This window comes from Furipterus horrens, unplaced genomic scaffold (assembly GCF_987537825.1).
Source record: "Furipterus horrens unplaced genomic scaffold, mFurHor1.1.pri manual_scaffold_11, whole genome shotgun sequence".
Lineage (NCBI taxonomy): Eukaryota > Metazoa > Chordata > Mammalia > Chiroptera > Furipteridae > Furipterus > Furipterus horrens.
In genome coordinates this window covers 11,231,380-11,246,521 of record NW_028327181.1, presented here as the reverse complement: position 1 = coordinate 11,246,521, position 15,142 = coordinate 11,231,380, and the positions used below count along the sequence as shown (strand labels likewise).

At 48.2% G+C, this 15,142-nt stretch overlaps 2 protein-coding genes across 2 annotated transcripts; one reads left to right on the top strand and one right to left on the bottom strand.

Moving 5' to 3' along the window:
- Positions 1-374: 374 nt before the first annotated feature.
- ALKBH2 (alkB homolog 2, alpha-ketoglutarate dependent dioxygenase) lies at positions 375-3,667 on the bottom strand. Its single transcript, XM_090291143.1, has 3 exons — positions 3,322-3,667; positions 1,878-2,076; positions 375-842 (listed from the first exon to the last, which is right to left on the bottom strand). The coding sequence occupies exons 1-3, from the start codon at positions 3,596-3,598 to the stop codon at positions 536-538; spliced, it is 783 nt and encodes a 260-aa protein (XP_090147269.1). The 5' UTR covers positions 3,599-3,667; the 3' UTR covers positions 375-535.
- Positions 3,668-6,659: 2,992 nt separating this feature from the next.
- Positions 6,660-14,775, top strand: UNG (uracil DNA glycosylase). Its single transcript, XM_090292555.1, has 7 exons — positions 6,660-6,862; positions 7,489-7,695; positions 8,224-8,319; positions 10,414-10,511; positions 11,320-11,408; positions 12,155-12,333; positions 14,182-14,775. Exons 1-7 carry the CDS (start codon positions 6,731-6,733, stop codon positions 14,320-14,322), a joined length of 942 nt encoding a protein of 313 aa, XP_090148681.1. The 5' UTR covers positions 6,660-6,730; the 3' UTR covers positions 14,323-14,775.
- The last annotated feature ends 367 nt before the right edge of the window (positions 14,776-15,142 follow it).

The following is a 15,142-nucleotide window of genomic DNA, read 5'->3' as shown; positions in this document are numbered from 1 at the left end:
TTGAAATCTGCCATCAAAGAGAGATGTGGGCACAGAAGGGGCTAATCCTTTGAACATGTTAAAGCAGACTGTTGGTCAGAGGCCAGGGTTTGAGCCAAGGTTGTAAATGTGAATGATATCTGCAGAGTCTCTTAACTTGACTTAAAACTCATTTCCTCATTTTGTAAATTATTAGGCATTAAGTAGCAGCCAAATAATCTTATTTCTAGTTTTAAGTTATTTATAAAATAGCCTCTTTTTGCAAAAACCTAAGTTTAAGTAGTAGTTCATGCCATAATAACTGCTGATTTATGTACTTGCTAAAGGCACCTTTTGTATCTGCTGTGTATTATAGCAATAAAAGAATCATTTTGTTAGGAAAAAAAGTCAACTGGTATTCTTTCATCATTTACTGATTTGATATAAACATCCTGTTTCTGAATTCTGCATTGTTATGTGATGTTAAACCTTTTCTTTCCCCGTTGATAAAGGAAATGCCAGGTCCCTCTTCGAGTAGAGAGAGGGGAGGAGAAAACAGAAGTACTGAGAAACATTTTTACTTTTTAGTAGGCAGAATTTTACGAAAGGTCAGATTGACACGCGGAGCCAGAACTTTCTTGCGGACGGGGAGACTGTGATACCAGCTCGAGTTCGTCGGGTGGTTCATCATAAGTAAACTCCCGTGGGCCAGCTGAAGCCTGACCACCTCCACCCTCCGGGTGGGCCTTTTCCCTCGAGAGTCTTTATGCCGGAAGAAGAAGTCTCTGCAGGCCCCGAAGGAGACGGAGGCGATGGGGCTCCCAGGAGCCAGTTCTCTTTCGTCATCCCGGTGTTCCCCAATGTGGTCACGGCCATCTTTATACCTGCAACAAGAAAGCCAGCCCAGCTCACAGCAGCCCTCTCCTGACATGTGCCTGCACTGCAGCAGCCTCATTTCCTACGGCAGGAAGCGCCGCTCCACGCGGGCTGCACTTCTGCAAGGCTGGTGGCCTGATCTGGTTCTACAGGTGAGGTGACCAAGCCCGGAGCCTTTTCACTGTTACCCAGTCCTAGGTGACCACGTGCTTTAAGACTCAACAACCAACGAGCCAAAAACGTGTCTTCTCATTCTCCGGGTTCATGTATGTAAACCTTAATCATGAAAAGGTCTCTCCCTATACCTGGAGTAACATCCATGTTCCTCCCAGTCTGGCTCTTGCCCACCTCTGAGTTTAACTCATACCCCACTTTCCCTCATTCACGCTCTATGCAATATCAGTGGGATTTTCATTCTACAGACACTCCCAGCAAGATTCCTCTGCTCTTCCTCCTGATGGCTGCACGGCCCATGCTCTCTCTTCATTTAGTTACCCGTTCAAACGTCAGCACCTCCGCGAACTCTCCTCTAACCACCATCCCCTAAACCCAGAGTTCTGAACCGGCGAAATCCTGCCCTACCCCGGGACTAGGTAATGTCTGGAGACTTTCGGTTGCTATTGGCATCTACCGTGTAGAGGCCAGGAATGCTGCGCAACATCCTTCAATGCCCAGGACAGCCCCAACCACAGAAGTATCCGGCCCAAAACATCCATACTGCCGCTGTTGAGAAACCCTACCCTAAACCCAGGCCCTTCCTCCTGGCCATTCTCGGTCAAATCAAGACACGTATCAATGTCTGAAATGATCTTGTTTGATGGCTCATTAGTTAATCACCTCTCACTTCCAACGGTGGCAAGAGCTCCGTGAAGACCAACTGTGCTTCTCCACATTGACAGCGCTGGCGCACTAGAGAATGACTTGCTGGGCAAATGAATAAGATATGGTGGAATCCTAAACCTTTCTTTTTGGAAGAGGCAGAAGATTGATAAAATTCAGTGCAGTAACTTAAAGAAAAAAAGGAAAAAACAAGTATGTGTCACCTGTTGACGAGCACAAAATTGAAGGTCTGTCCAGTCACCAAAGAAACACGATCCCGGACTCGCTCTAGAATGGGGATCCAGGGCTTCGGAGACAGAGTAAGGCCTGAAAACGTGTAGGTCAGCCCAGCGTCACCATAGGTTGCTTGCTTCCTCGGCACACTGTGCCACTTCCCAAACACCTGCACCTTGGCCAGTGCGCCTGTGCAGATGAAACACAGCGGCTCAGAAAACCAGGCCCACCTGCTCCCTAAGCGTTCAGGATCGAAAGGAAAGTAAAACAGGAATAACTAAGAAAAAGCTTTTATCCCCACCTAAGGACATTTTTTCATTGCTTTTAGAGAGAGAGGAAGGGAGAGAGAGAAACACTGATGCAAGAGACAAGCAATTACTGGTTGCATTCCCATACATGCCCAGATCCGGGATCAAACCCAAAACCCAGGTATGTACCCAGACTCGGAATCGAACCTGCGACCCTTTGGCCACGAGATGAAGCACCAACCAACTGAGCCACACCACCCAGGGCAGGAATAACTTAAAAACCTTACCAAGGACCCTGCCTCAAAAGTCAGTGTGGCTTGCACAAAATTTTCATGTAAGAACAGTGATTCTTGTCCTGTGCTTACAGATACATGGTCCTAGTCCATTTTTTTTAAAGAAAACATCATAACTCAATTGCCTTAACTACAGTAGGAACAGAATAAAGAGGCTGAAATGTGGGCAAGATAAAGTTAGGTGACACACTAGGGTGACTTTGTCAACTTTGGGGAGTAAGGGCATAGGGCCCCGTGAAAGATGGGACTAACACAGATAGTCTATAGGTTGGGGTCTCCTTGGGCTTTTCTGTGCCTCCAAGTGTTCTGCCACCTTGCAGTGGTTCTCAATGTGTGGTCCCCAGCAGCACCAGTGTGACCTGAAAATTCGGACATTAGACTGGGGGGTGGGGCCCAGCAATCAGAGTTGATATAAGAAATAAAGTCCTCCAGGTGATTCTGAAAACACGGTGCAGAATTACCTGGTTATTTGCTGTCTCGCCTACTAGACCAGTTGCTCTTGGCCCTGGCTGCATGTTCGAATCACCTGGAAGCTTTCTAAACAACAATGCCCAGGCTGCACCCCCCACTCCCCGCCCCCAGCTCTTCCCATTCAGTGGATCTCGGTCAGAACTCAGCCTCCTTTTTTCTTTCTTTCTACTTTCCCAGGTGATTCTCCCAGTGAAGGTTCACTCTATTCATCTGTCTGCTCCCAGTGGGCAGGCAATCCTACTTTTTTAAAGGTTTGTATCCCAAGCGCTTAGCGAAGGTCTTGGCCCACGGGGACCCCGAGAATGGTTCCATCCGTTGACGAACTCATCTGTAATTAATGCCTCCTGAATTCCGATTTCTCTAAATAAAAACTAGTTTTATCAAACAAGCCGTCAACATGCACCCTGCAGTCCTCTGCTTACCTGTAAAATATTCCACTTCCTGCTCCAACTCTCGGAAAATCTCGTCCGCTTCAGCTTTGCCAAACAGGACCGCGTAGTCACAGGCCAGGCCCTCGGCTCGGATGCGGCGCCAGCGGGGGCCTGCGCAGTCTGCACCCGTCCCTGGGCCTTCCCTCCGGCGCCTTGTCCCGGCCCCTTCCTCATCTTCTCCCAGCTCTGCCGGGCCTTCTCCCGTCTGCTCTCGCTCCCTCTTCCTCGAGAGGTCCCCTGCGACCCTCTTCACCAGGAATCTGTCCATCTTGTCTCCACGAAGCAAAGACCTGGGAGTCAGAGGTGGGGCAGGGGCACGTTGCCCAGGCTCTCTCCCAGGTGCAGAAAGTGGCTCTATGGCAGAGTGATTCACAGCAGCATTCCTCCTTATTGTTTTCAAGTTTCCATTTTAAAGTGCAATACCATGTCCTGGAAAGGAAGTGGAAAACTGAAGCTGGAATAGTCCGTTGGGGTGATCTGGTCCCGCCCAGCGTCTCCCACATACCTGGTTACGCTAGAATCAGCTGGTTAGCTTGCAAAAGCCCAGAGACCTACACTCCATCCCCAAGCACCTGAATTTGTAAAGACATTCCCCACCCCACCCCCAAATTCCCAGTTGAATTCACACGCCACAGGCAAATTTGGAAACTACAATCCAAACCCTGCTTTACAGAGGAAACGGACCCCAGGGGAAGGTAGGAGGCTTGCCCAAAATCATCCAGGGAAGCAGTGTATCTACCTGCCTTTCACCCATAGCTGACAGTCCCCCCCACACCATTATTAACATAGGTAAGGACTACAGTGACCCTCAAGTGGGTATGATTCTAATTCTACATGTAAATCAGTTAAACGTGCTCCACTGGCAAGCACGAGGAATTCTGATAGAAAATAACTGTTACACGTACGCAGGGTGGGGTGGGGGTGGCAAGGGTTCTCAGTAAGTTTCAGGCAACACCTGCGTCGCTTCGAATCCCGCAAAACACAGTGGAAAGGGGGCCGGAAAGAGAAAAAACACTCACCCGGGCCGCAGCGGAGCTTCCGGGTCGATTCCCGCAGCAAGCTGGGAGAAGCCGGCAATTCGGTGCGCGGTCCTCGGGCGCCACCTGTTGGCCTTCTGGGTTTGTCGCAAGCACTACCGCGCTTTGAGTTGAGTCGTTATTCACTCTGCAACTGTTGAGGATCACCTGTGGTTGGGGAGCTGTTGTTCGGTGCACCTGTCTCCTCCTGGGAGTTGGGCCACCAGCGTGCTGTCGCAGGTAGAAGCACGAGTCCTGCAGTTCGACCCCGTGGCTTCCGTTTCTGTCTCCTCCACTCTAGCTGTGTGGCTCCTACAGGTTGCTTACAGTCTCTGGGCTTGAGTGGCCTTGTGGGTACAGTGGGGGGACTATAAAACCTGTGCCACGTGAGGATTAAATGAGAGGATGTGCGCCAAGGGCTTTCCTGTTCCAAATGTCGGGTTCTATTGCTGCTCCTACTTTTGGTTCCTGTCTGTCTCCTCCAGTGGAAGGAAAGCTCCGTGAAGTTGGGGTTTGTTAGGAATCCTCTTCGTGTACAATTCTGCAGGTGTAGACAATCGTGCACAGTTGTGACCACCACCGCAATCTAGATCCATCACCCCACAAATTTTCCCCCAGCCCTCAATCATTGATGTCTTTTCCATCCCTATCGTTTTGTCTTTTTCAGAATTTTTAAATAAAGGAAACCATAAAACATATAGCCTTTTGTTTCTGGCCTCTCACTCAGCATGATGTTTTCAAGATGTATCCTTGTTTTTATCAGTTGTTCCTTAAATTGCTGAGTAGTAGTCCATTGTACTGGTGCCCTGCTCTTTACCCATTGAGGGCTGTGGGAGACAGGCAGGCATGGTTCAAAAGACCTTGACCGCTGTGTAGAGCCGCCCGCCTTGGGCCTTAACCAGCAGGTTTGTCTTCCATGCTTGTTATGAATCCCACCCTCCGGGAGATTTTAAAGATAGAATAGAAATACAAAGTGGCTTTTAAGGAAAAGGAAACCTGTTTTTTTCTAAAGAGCCCCAAATTCTTGTCAGTAGGATGTGAAAAACAGAATGATTGAGTAAATGTTTTTGAACTTTTGTAAAATTCCTGGGCGTTACCACCCTGTGTTGATCTGCATTTCCCTTTGTTATCACTCCCAACCATTTGGTGAAGAGCTGCATGTTTTTCTTATGCATTTCCCGTGTAGAAAGTAGATAAGAACCCTGGCTAATAAAGAAAAGGGGACGATTTTCCTAAGAGAAAACCCCCTCCCTTCCTTCCTCAGATGGTGAATGTCTGAGTAGTTTCTTCATCCACTCCGAGGGACCCAGAATCTGAGAGCCATTTGGGTTGTTCCCAGTGTAGGTCAACTCCACGTAAACTCCCTATATCCATTCCTGTAGAAGCTTTTGTGTGAACGTAGATTTTAATTTCACTTGCGTAAATACCTAGGAGTGGGATTGCAGGGGCACCTATAAGTGTTTGCTTTGCTTTATAAACACCAATGAACTGCTTTTTCAGGCTTCCAGGTAGGGGAACAGTATGTGCAAGTTGTAAAGGCCACCCAAAGGACAAGCTGGTTATGCCCAGGGAATGCTGAGACCCAGATTCGGTCATGGCAGCGTAGCGGGGGCTTCTGTCAGACAGAGAAGCGGTCCAGCCAGCAGAGTAGGAAGCAGGCACTTTATTCTAAGCATACTTGGAAACGGTAGGATTTTCACCTGGGGATCATCCTGATAATTTACATTTCAGATAGATCACTTGGTAGGAAAGAGGCGACTAGCTGGGATTATAGCCAGGGCCTGGAGAGGGCAGCAGCTGAATTCAGGCTTTCTTTTGGAGTCAGAACCAAGAGGACTGGTACATGGTTTGCATGTGAGGAGAGAGGGGCAGAGAAGAATCCCAGGTGTATTGGGGGGTGCGGTGGTACTTTTCAGAGGATGACTAGTTTGAAGTTTAACCTTTACGACCTCAAACCTTGCAGGCTGAGGCACAGTGTTGGATCGTTCTTAGCCTTAGTTTGTTGTCAGTAAAATGGCTGTGAAAATTGGATGAGATAATGTAGTATCTAACAGCCTCAAAATACTATTTTAATGCTAATTTCACTCTCGCAACAGGTATTTTTACTTTTTTATTTTATTTTTTTACGTTGGAGAGAACCAGAAACTTGTCTCGAGACAGACGTGTGCCTAGTAAATACATGTAAATGAAAGAGCGAACCTACCCTGCCCAGAGCAGCCCCTCTCGCACATGCGCACTAGGCCATCCACCGCCCCCTGCCCAGCCCACCCTCACCCCCACCCCCCCGGTTGGAGCATGCGCGCGCGGGTTGGCGCCAATTGCAGACTGCCACAGCCTGTGGAAGTCCCGGGGCGACGAGTGTTCGCTTCCCTCTCGGCTTCGGGATGATCGGCCAGAAGACACTCTACTCCTTCTTCGCCCCGAGCACTGCTAGGAAGCGACGTGCCCACAGCCCCGAGCTGGGCGACCCGGGGACCGGCGTGGCGGCCGTAGCTGAGGAGAGAGGGGATGCAGCGGTGAGGCACTGTGGGGACTGCTTGTGGGGCTGGGGGAGGGGGAAGAGAGACGGCGGGAGGCGACGGGCCCCGTGCGACCGAGGAGTTGCAGAAACGTGCCCCTGACTTAGTAAACTGCGGTCCCCGTTCAGAACAGCCTCCACATGTTCAAAACAGCCTTCTCCAGTTCAAACCAGCCGCCGCGGTGCTGCAGCGGCGGCCATACTGAGGGGCCAGCCAATGGGGGCGAGCCTCGGCGCCCACGGCGCCAATCTGAGGCGAGGGAGACGGCCCTTTTTGCCCAGTTGCCCAATCGGAAGGAGGAAGGGGCGGGCTCTTGGGCGGAGGGTTTTTGCCGCGAAAAGACCACGTGGGGACGTGAGTGGCGGGCCTAGAGGGGAGGAGCGCCTGGTTGCAGGGCTTCTCCAGCGAAACGATCTTCTCCGCCCCGTTTTACTACGAAACGGGTATTTGGGGGCAACGGCCGGGGATTCCAGAGTTCGATTTTGCACCGACTTTCCGGGTGAAGCTGAAACCCACGAATGGGTGTTCTCTGCCAGGGGCCTTTGGGTTGGGGGCGGAGCCTACGAGCGCCTGGGAGAGGACCCCTGAAACTCTTGACCCGCTTCTGCGGGGACCACTTGCAGGCCAGCCCGGCCAAGAAGGTCCGGGCGGAGCAGGAGGAGCCCGGCACACCGCCCTCATCGCCGCTGAGCCCCGAGCAGCTGGTCCGCATCCGGAAGAACAAGGCCGCGGCCTTGCTCAGACTCGCGGCTCGCAACGTGCCGGTGGGTTTCGGTGAAAGTTGGAAGCAGCAGCTCAGCGGAGAGTTCGGAAAACCGTATTTTATACAGGTAAACAAGAAGCCTGCGGGCCCTTTGCCTTGCTAGTGTAGCAGGCCAAGACCACGTTTATAGGATATTGCTTTCATAGTTTCCTATTTTCCCTCCTTTAACGTCTTTTGCACGGTAAGAGGGTAAAATAAAACCACGATGTTTTGAACCCGCACATTTATATTAGTTAAAGAACCTAAAAGACGAAGATGCTATCATGGCTTTCAGTGCAATTAGTCTGCTTTCCAGGAAAGGGTGTCGCAGGAAAACCACAAACACAAACCCGACTGCAAGAAACGTGGCTCCGCCTTTTAAAAAAAAAGGGCGTGGGGCTGCCATTAACAGGAAATAAAAGCGTCTAGGCCAGTCAGCTTCGAGAGAGGGAGGGAATTAAACAGATTGAGCAACTTTGTTGGTTTTTGTTTCGTTTTTGAAATGAATTTGGATATAAAACATAGCAAAGAGCTAGATCATGCTTCAGTTAACTTTCCTGTTGAATTCATATGCTTTCCATGGAGAGTCTGATTTTAAACCTAGTTTCTCTTTTAGCTAATGGAATTTGTTGCAGAAGAACGAAGACGTTACACTGTTTATCCGCCCCCTCACCAAGTCTTCACCTGGACCCAAATGTGCGACATAAGAGACGTAAGTACGAGTTGGGGATGTATTTTAGTGAATGGGGGGTGGGAATTACATAGTATTTCTTAAGTAGTTAAATTACTGTTCATAAGTCAGTAATAAGTAAAATACTAGAGTTGTGAGATTTGTCAGGCTATATTTTAACCTGTATTTACTGTTTGCTTTTTAAAATATTTTGTTCATTTTTAGAGGAAGGGAGAGAAATATCAATGTGTGGTTGCCTGTTGCATGCCCCCAACTGGGGACCTGGCCCACAACCCAGGCATGTGCCCTGACTGGGAATCGAACCTGTCACTCTTTGGTTCTCACGCCAGCGCTTAGTCTTTAGCCAGGGAGGGCTAAAGTCCCCACCCCAAATATATTTAGTGTCTGCTTACACTGAAGGTTTTTACATTTTGTTAACACCCCGCCCCCCCCAATTTGTAAGTTGAGAACAGGAATCCTGTGATTTAATAAAATATCTCTTTAAGTAGAAGTGAAATAGGTGAATAAGCCATGTTGATACAGCTGCTTCACCTAATACTTAGCAAACTTTACAATTTTCCATTTAGAGTAAAGACTTTAGATAGAGCTCCTTGTTTCTGAAGTTTAAAAAAAACACAACTAAGTCCTTCTAAGTTCAGTCCTATTTTGCACCTTATTTGAATAGTATGTCCAGTTTTGAATATCAGTGACTGATAGAAATAGGGAAGAATAAGAAAAGAACACGCAACTGAGGATCAGATGGCCCAGCGTGGCTTCTTTGCAGATGAGCACATGGAGGGTCTGGAAGGTTGCCTGGCTCCTCTGAGGTTGTCCCACGCCCAGGACCAGAACTGAATAGCTTCCCTGCCGGAATAGGTTGCTTCATGCTGGCGACAGGGTGAGCCCCAGCAGTAACTAGAAAGGGAGGGTCACGAAAGCCTTGTGATGAGAGGAATGGCTAAAGCTCGAGGACACGGTGTGTGTCCACTGTGGAAGGAGAGTCTAAGAAGGTGCACCTTGGGCAGAAGCATGGGAAGGAAGAAGAGGAGGTCAGCCTCCAGAGCAGAAGGACTAGCTGTGTGTTAACACCCCTGTGACAGTGACCTAATTACTTTTCACTGCATCTGGCTGCCTGATCCCATGGCTCTTTGGCCTGGCTTCCTTATCTTCTGGTTTCCTTCCTTAGTGAATACAGGGGAATATAGGGGAACAGGCACCTTCATACGCTTCTGGTGGGAAATTTGAGTTGCTTCAGCTCATTGAAAAGCAATTTAGGATGTGTCTGTGAAAATTTAAAACACACTTACCCTTTGGCCATCAACTCCACTATTATAAATATTCTGTAGAAATAAAAGCAACAGTGTGGGAAGATGTGTACCGGGGTGTTGACTGTGTGACTTTTTGCAGTGGAAAAAATTGGAAAACAAGCTGACTGCCTATCAGCGACTGAGCTCTGTTGACTTGAAAGGTGCCCAAAATGTGTGATGTGTGAAACACAAAAACGCGGGGTAGTGAGGACAATAACTCCAAGTCTGTAATTAAAACTGATTGAATCAGAATGGAGGTAGGATAGCTGGGCGATGACCAACTACTTAGTATGTTTCTAGATGGCTGTGCTTGTTTTCAAGGATGTATTTGCCATTGTAATTTGGGAAATGGAAGGGATGAAAGCGAAGCTGTCCCCAGCTTGTTTTAAATGCCTGTGTCAGAAGGGAGGGGGTGGTGTGGTAGGCGACTGAGTGAAGGAGAATTTGGTAGTGGAAGGTATGTAATGAGGTCAGCTCACCTGCTTGCTTTCTTTTTCTTTCTTCAAGTTTCATTTATTTTTTAGAGGGGAAGGGAGGGAGAAAGAGACGGAGAGAAACATCAATGTGTGGTTGCCTCTCACGTGCAACCCAGGCATATGCCCTGACTGGGAATCGAACCAGTGACCCTCTGGTTCGCAGCTCGGTGCTCAAGCCACTGAGCCACAACACCTGGGGCTTCGCCTGCTTCTTCTGTGGGGTTCTTAGTTGGGTCAGCAGGCGGGCTGCCCCTCTCATTATCTTATCCCCTTGTGTAGGTCATCGGTCAGCCAGGTGTTCATTTACACTGCTTAACTAGAGTATTGTTTAATTTGCCACCTGGTGTTCACAGGTGAAGGTTGTCATCCTGGGACAGGATCCATATCATGGACCCAATCAAGCTCATGGGCTCTGCTTTAGTGTTCAAAGGCCTGTTCCTCCTCCGCCCAGGTATGGTTGCTTTATAGATGGCTCAGGTCCAATTGCAATTACTTTTCAGATGTGTAGTTTGCAAATTAAGGGTAAACCTATTATTTGGGGAACTTTCACTAGCCTTTAGAGGAGGATTTCTTTCTATTTTTAAAAGATTTTGTGTGTTTATTTATAGAGAGACAGGAAGGGAGGGAGAAAGAACAAGAGAAATATTGATTGATTGTCTTTTACACGCCCCCAACTAGGGTTCTAGCCCAAAACCAGGCATGTGCTCTGACCAGCAATCGAGCTGGCGAAGGGCTGGAGCAGAATTTCCCAGTCTCAGCACTGGTGACATTTGGGGACTGGGTCTTTGTTGGGGGGAGGGCTGGTCCTGTGTGCTGGAGGATGTTTGGCAGCACCTGTGGCCTGTGCCCACTGGATGCCAGCAGCACTGGCCGCCTAGAACCAGCTAGTTCTAACAGAATGGCAGTGAAAAGTGACTTCAGACATTGCCAGGTGTCCCTAGTGGGACAGAAACCACCCCTGATTAAGAACCACTGCTTTATATATAGAGATATAAAACCGACTAAGCATCATTCGGGAGGAGGGTTGTAACTCCTGGGCTAATTTATTTCGGTCTTTTCAAGTGCTATTCCTTACATCAAACGCAGACCAACATGAAGGACTTGGGCTGAAGGAATGGCTGTATTTCCTCTGAATCGGTGTGTGCTCTGTCGTGCCCGCAGGGGCTGGCTTTTCAGCCTGCAATTGACATGTTGGGAGGTTTCAGAGTTTTCAGAATTGTGCTCTTAAGATTGTCTCTTTCCGTCTGGCTTGCTTTCAGTTTGGAAAACATTTATAAAGAGCTGTCTACAGACATAGACGGTTTTGACCATCCTGGCCACGGCGACTTATCTGGGTGGGCCAAGCAAGGTAAAACCACCGCTGCGATGTGTCTCGGGCGGAGTTCAGCAGTTTTCTCTCCACTTACTTACGTTTGTAAGAGATGGTTGTGAAGAACAAGAGAGCTCTAAGTCAGAAAATGTATCTCTGTCCTGTGCTGCGGCCAGTGTTGCTTTTCATGTTTTATTCATAATTTGAAATGTGCGTTCTTTGTTATTTTTTTATGCTAATTCACGTAGCCTACCTTTGACCATTTAGAAGGGGGCCTCGCTTTTGTCATTTTAACAAAGGTTGGGTTGCACGTGTTTTAATATGTATTTACCGAGTTTTTTCTTTCTTTTTTTAACAAATACACTGTAACCAGGATAAGGAAACAATAGTTAGTCTTTGGTTTCTTACGGTTAGATTTTTTTTTCAATGAAACACTTTGGCCTCTTTTTGTTATCTTCTGGGATCATTTCATGTCACTTGGGATTGTTTCATGCACTTGTCTGAAAACAATCCTTCCTGATAAGCGATGATAAATAATGCACACTCACTGTTGCAAAATTTGGAAGATGTTGGAAGTGCAGAGGTGAAAGTTGCATGCCCTCTGACCTCACCACGAGGTGCCCAGCAGCCTGTTGTAATGCTTTCTCTGTGACCAAATTTCAGACGGCCACTCTGGATTCCATCCTGAGAAAGGTTCCCTCACGGGTTCAGGCCCTGTCCTCAGGGGCTTGGCTGGCCCGATCCAGCCTGCCTGTAACCTGGTTTCCCTCGGCGTGTGTCCGTAGGTGTTCTCCTACTCAACGCTGTCCTCACAGTGCGGGCGCACCAGGCCAACTCTCACAAGGAGAAAGGTTGGGAGCAATTCACCGATGCGGTTGTGTCCTGGCTCAATCAGAACTCAAATGGCCTCGTCTTCTTGCTCTGGGGATCTTACGCTCAGAAGAAGGGCAGTGCCATTGACAGGGTATGTGAGTTTTAACCCTTTAAACCAGTCGAGAGAGTTCTAGAATTCTTGCAGTGTGGTCCTGGAAAACTCAACATCAGATTCAACATTTCCAAGGGAAATTTTACTTTCCTCATCCATCCCTCACTAAACTTCTCAGACCTACCCAAGGATAAAAAGTGCCATCTACCCAGTTGTTCAGCCAGAAACCAGATTCCATTCATAATGCCTCCCTACTTCTCTCTTATCCCCCTTCTCCCTCTGCCCCCTCCCCCAACCCGGTACCCAGTCCTTTGTTCACAGCCTGCGTTCTCTTTCTACTGTCCCTCAAACCTGGCCCCACATGACACCTCTGCCTTGGTGTAAGCCCCCTCTGATCTTGTCTGGAGCATTCACTGCCCTCTCCCTGGCGGCCCTGACTGAGGCAGGCAGGCAGGGGCTTGGGCGTGGCCCTGCTCTGCCTCTCAGCCATCCCCCCTTTTGGCCTTTTAGCGCCCTGCTTCCTTTGTCCTGAGGGTAGAGGCCTCCGCCTTCCTCCGAGGCTGACCAACTTATCCTTCAAAGCTCAGCACAGCTCACATTTTCATGAGGGGCCCTGTACAGCATGCCAGACAAGGTGCCAGTAAGCACTTGATCTCATTACATCTCATAGTTCTCTGCACACACGATCATCCATTTGTTCTTTTGCAGTAACTAGAAGCTAGGCACTGTTAAAATGCCTCTTAGGGAGGCTCCGCAACTTCCCTGTGGCTACATAGCTAAGTGGCAGGGCCAGGACTTGAACCCAGGCTATCCATCTCCAGTTTTGGCTTTGCCTTTTATTTTATTTTATTTATTTTTAGAGAGAGGGGGAAGGGAGGGAGAGAAACACCAGCATGTGGTTGTCTCTCACACATCCCCAACTGGGGAGCTGCCCCGCTACCCAGGCATGTGCCCTGCCTGGGAATTGAACCAGCAGCCCTTTGATTTGCAGGCCGGCGCTCAGTCTGCTGAGCCACACCAGCCCGAGCGCAGGCTCTGTGCTCTTAATCACACTGGGCTGCCTGGCTTCAGTTAAGGCCCCTCCTGGCCTGAGCAACCTGTGGGGAGGGATGTTTGAAAACAGTGATTTGTTAGGTGGTTTTTAAACACAAAAGAATAAGAAGAAAACAGAAGTCTACAATCTTCTTGCTCTGCTAGCTACAGTTGAAATTTTAAAAATCAAAGTATTCCATTTTTGTGGTAAGACAATTCAGATAGTAACCCAAGGTACAAAACAGAAGTAGACGCTTTCCACTATTCTCCCTGAAAGAACTAGTACTAGTACAAGTGGTGTTTTGGGTATTTTTCAGATAAAGGTTTTTTGATGCAATTATCACTTTTTTTCTCACTTGATATATTTTGAAGATCTTCTCATATCAGCATATGTAGCTCGGCCTTGTTCTGCGCCATGTAATGTTCCATTGTAAGAACTCAAGAAAATATCTTCAGCCAGTTGCATAACACTGGATTTATATTAGGGGTTACCTGGGTAAGCAGTGCTGCCATGGCCCTCCTTGTACCTGCGTCTTTTGTGTGGGTATATGCATCGTGGGGTCCTTTAGCAAATATATTCTCAGCAGTGGAATTGCTGGATCATAAGATACGGGCACTTAAAAATTGCATGGAGGGGGCCAAGTTGGAGGCTGAGACTGGCCTCTGCAGCCTCTGAGCCTCGCAAAGGTCCTTGCTCCACAGATGCGGAATGAGTGCCCTGATGTTCCAGAGTGAACACTGAAGGCGAAGTGGGAGAATGTAGAGGGCAAAGGGAATGGCCTAGCTGTCTCCAAGGGCAACAGCCATCGAGTCCCAGATGGGCTGCCTTTTAGTCATTCCCTTGTTCTCTTTCAGAAGCGCCACCATGTGCTGCAGACCGCCCACCCCTCCCCGCTGTCGGTGTACAGAGGGTTCTTTGGATGCAGACATTTCTCTAAAACCAACGAGCTGCTACAGAAGTCTGGCAAGAAGCCCATCGACTGGAAGGATCTGTGACCCTGTACTGGGGGGTGTGGTGGTCTCCGGCCAGTTCTAGAAGTCTGTGACAACATCAGGTTGAGAAAATAATTCCACTAATGATTCGTAAACACTGCATACAGGGGAAGGTTTTGATAAAGCGGCCATGAGCCAGGCTGCCCAGGAGTGGCAGCTTTATCCAGACACATGACCACATGCCTGTCTTTGTGATGTGGCTTTGGCCTAGGATGTGCATCAAAGTTCTTGGAAGGGAAAGAAGGTCAAATACTCCAGACTCTCCTCCCCTCTGCTTTATTGTTAAAGATGGAGAGATAAGCACCTTTTTAGTATATAAGTCGCTGCTACTCATTTTTACCTGTAGGTTAAACTTTAGGTTTTAAGGTGTTGGGTGTTTTTATTAAGAAAGGCTCCCTTTGCACATCCTGGTGTTCCAGTTGGGGCCAGATTCCTCCTTGAAGGAAATAGGATTTTTTTTTTGCCAGTTCCCAGAAATCAGGGATCAATTTCCTGATTGTAGCAGAGGTGAAAATTACTAAGGCACAGTCCTTGATGTGAGCCTTCAGACAGCAGAGGCCAAGAGAAGTGGGCTGGATCTTGTTCATTTGTTCTCTGGGCATTTCTAGGAATAAACAGTGCAAGTTGAACAGGAAGGAGGAGAAGGGGATTTTTTTTTTAAGAGGAAATACTTTATTTTTTCTCCCAAGTGTATCCTGAATTTGGTTTTTAAGGCAGCATCATGCCAAATGCTATTTTTTATGGACTGAAATCACTTTGGGATATCTTTTTCTGCAACACTGGAGAATTTACTCTTTTAAAAAATACTTGTCCAGATGTATAT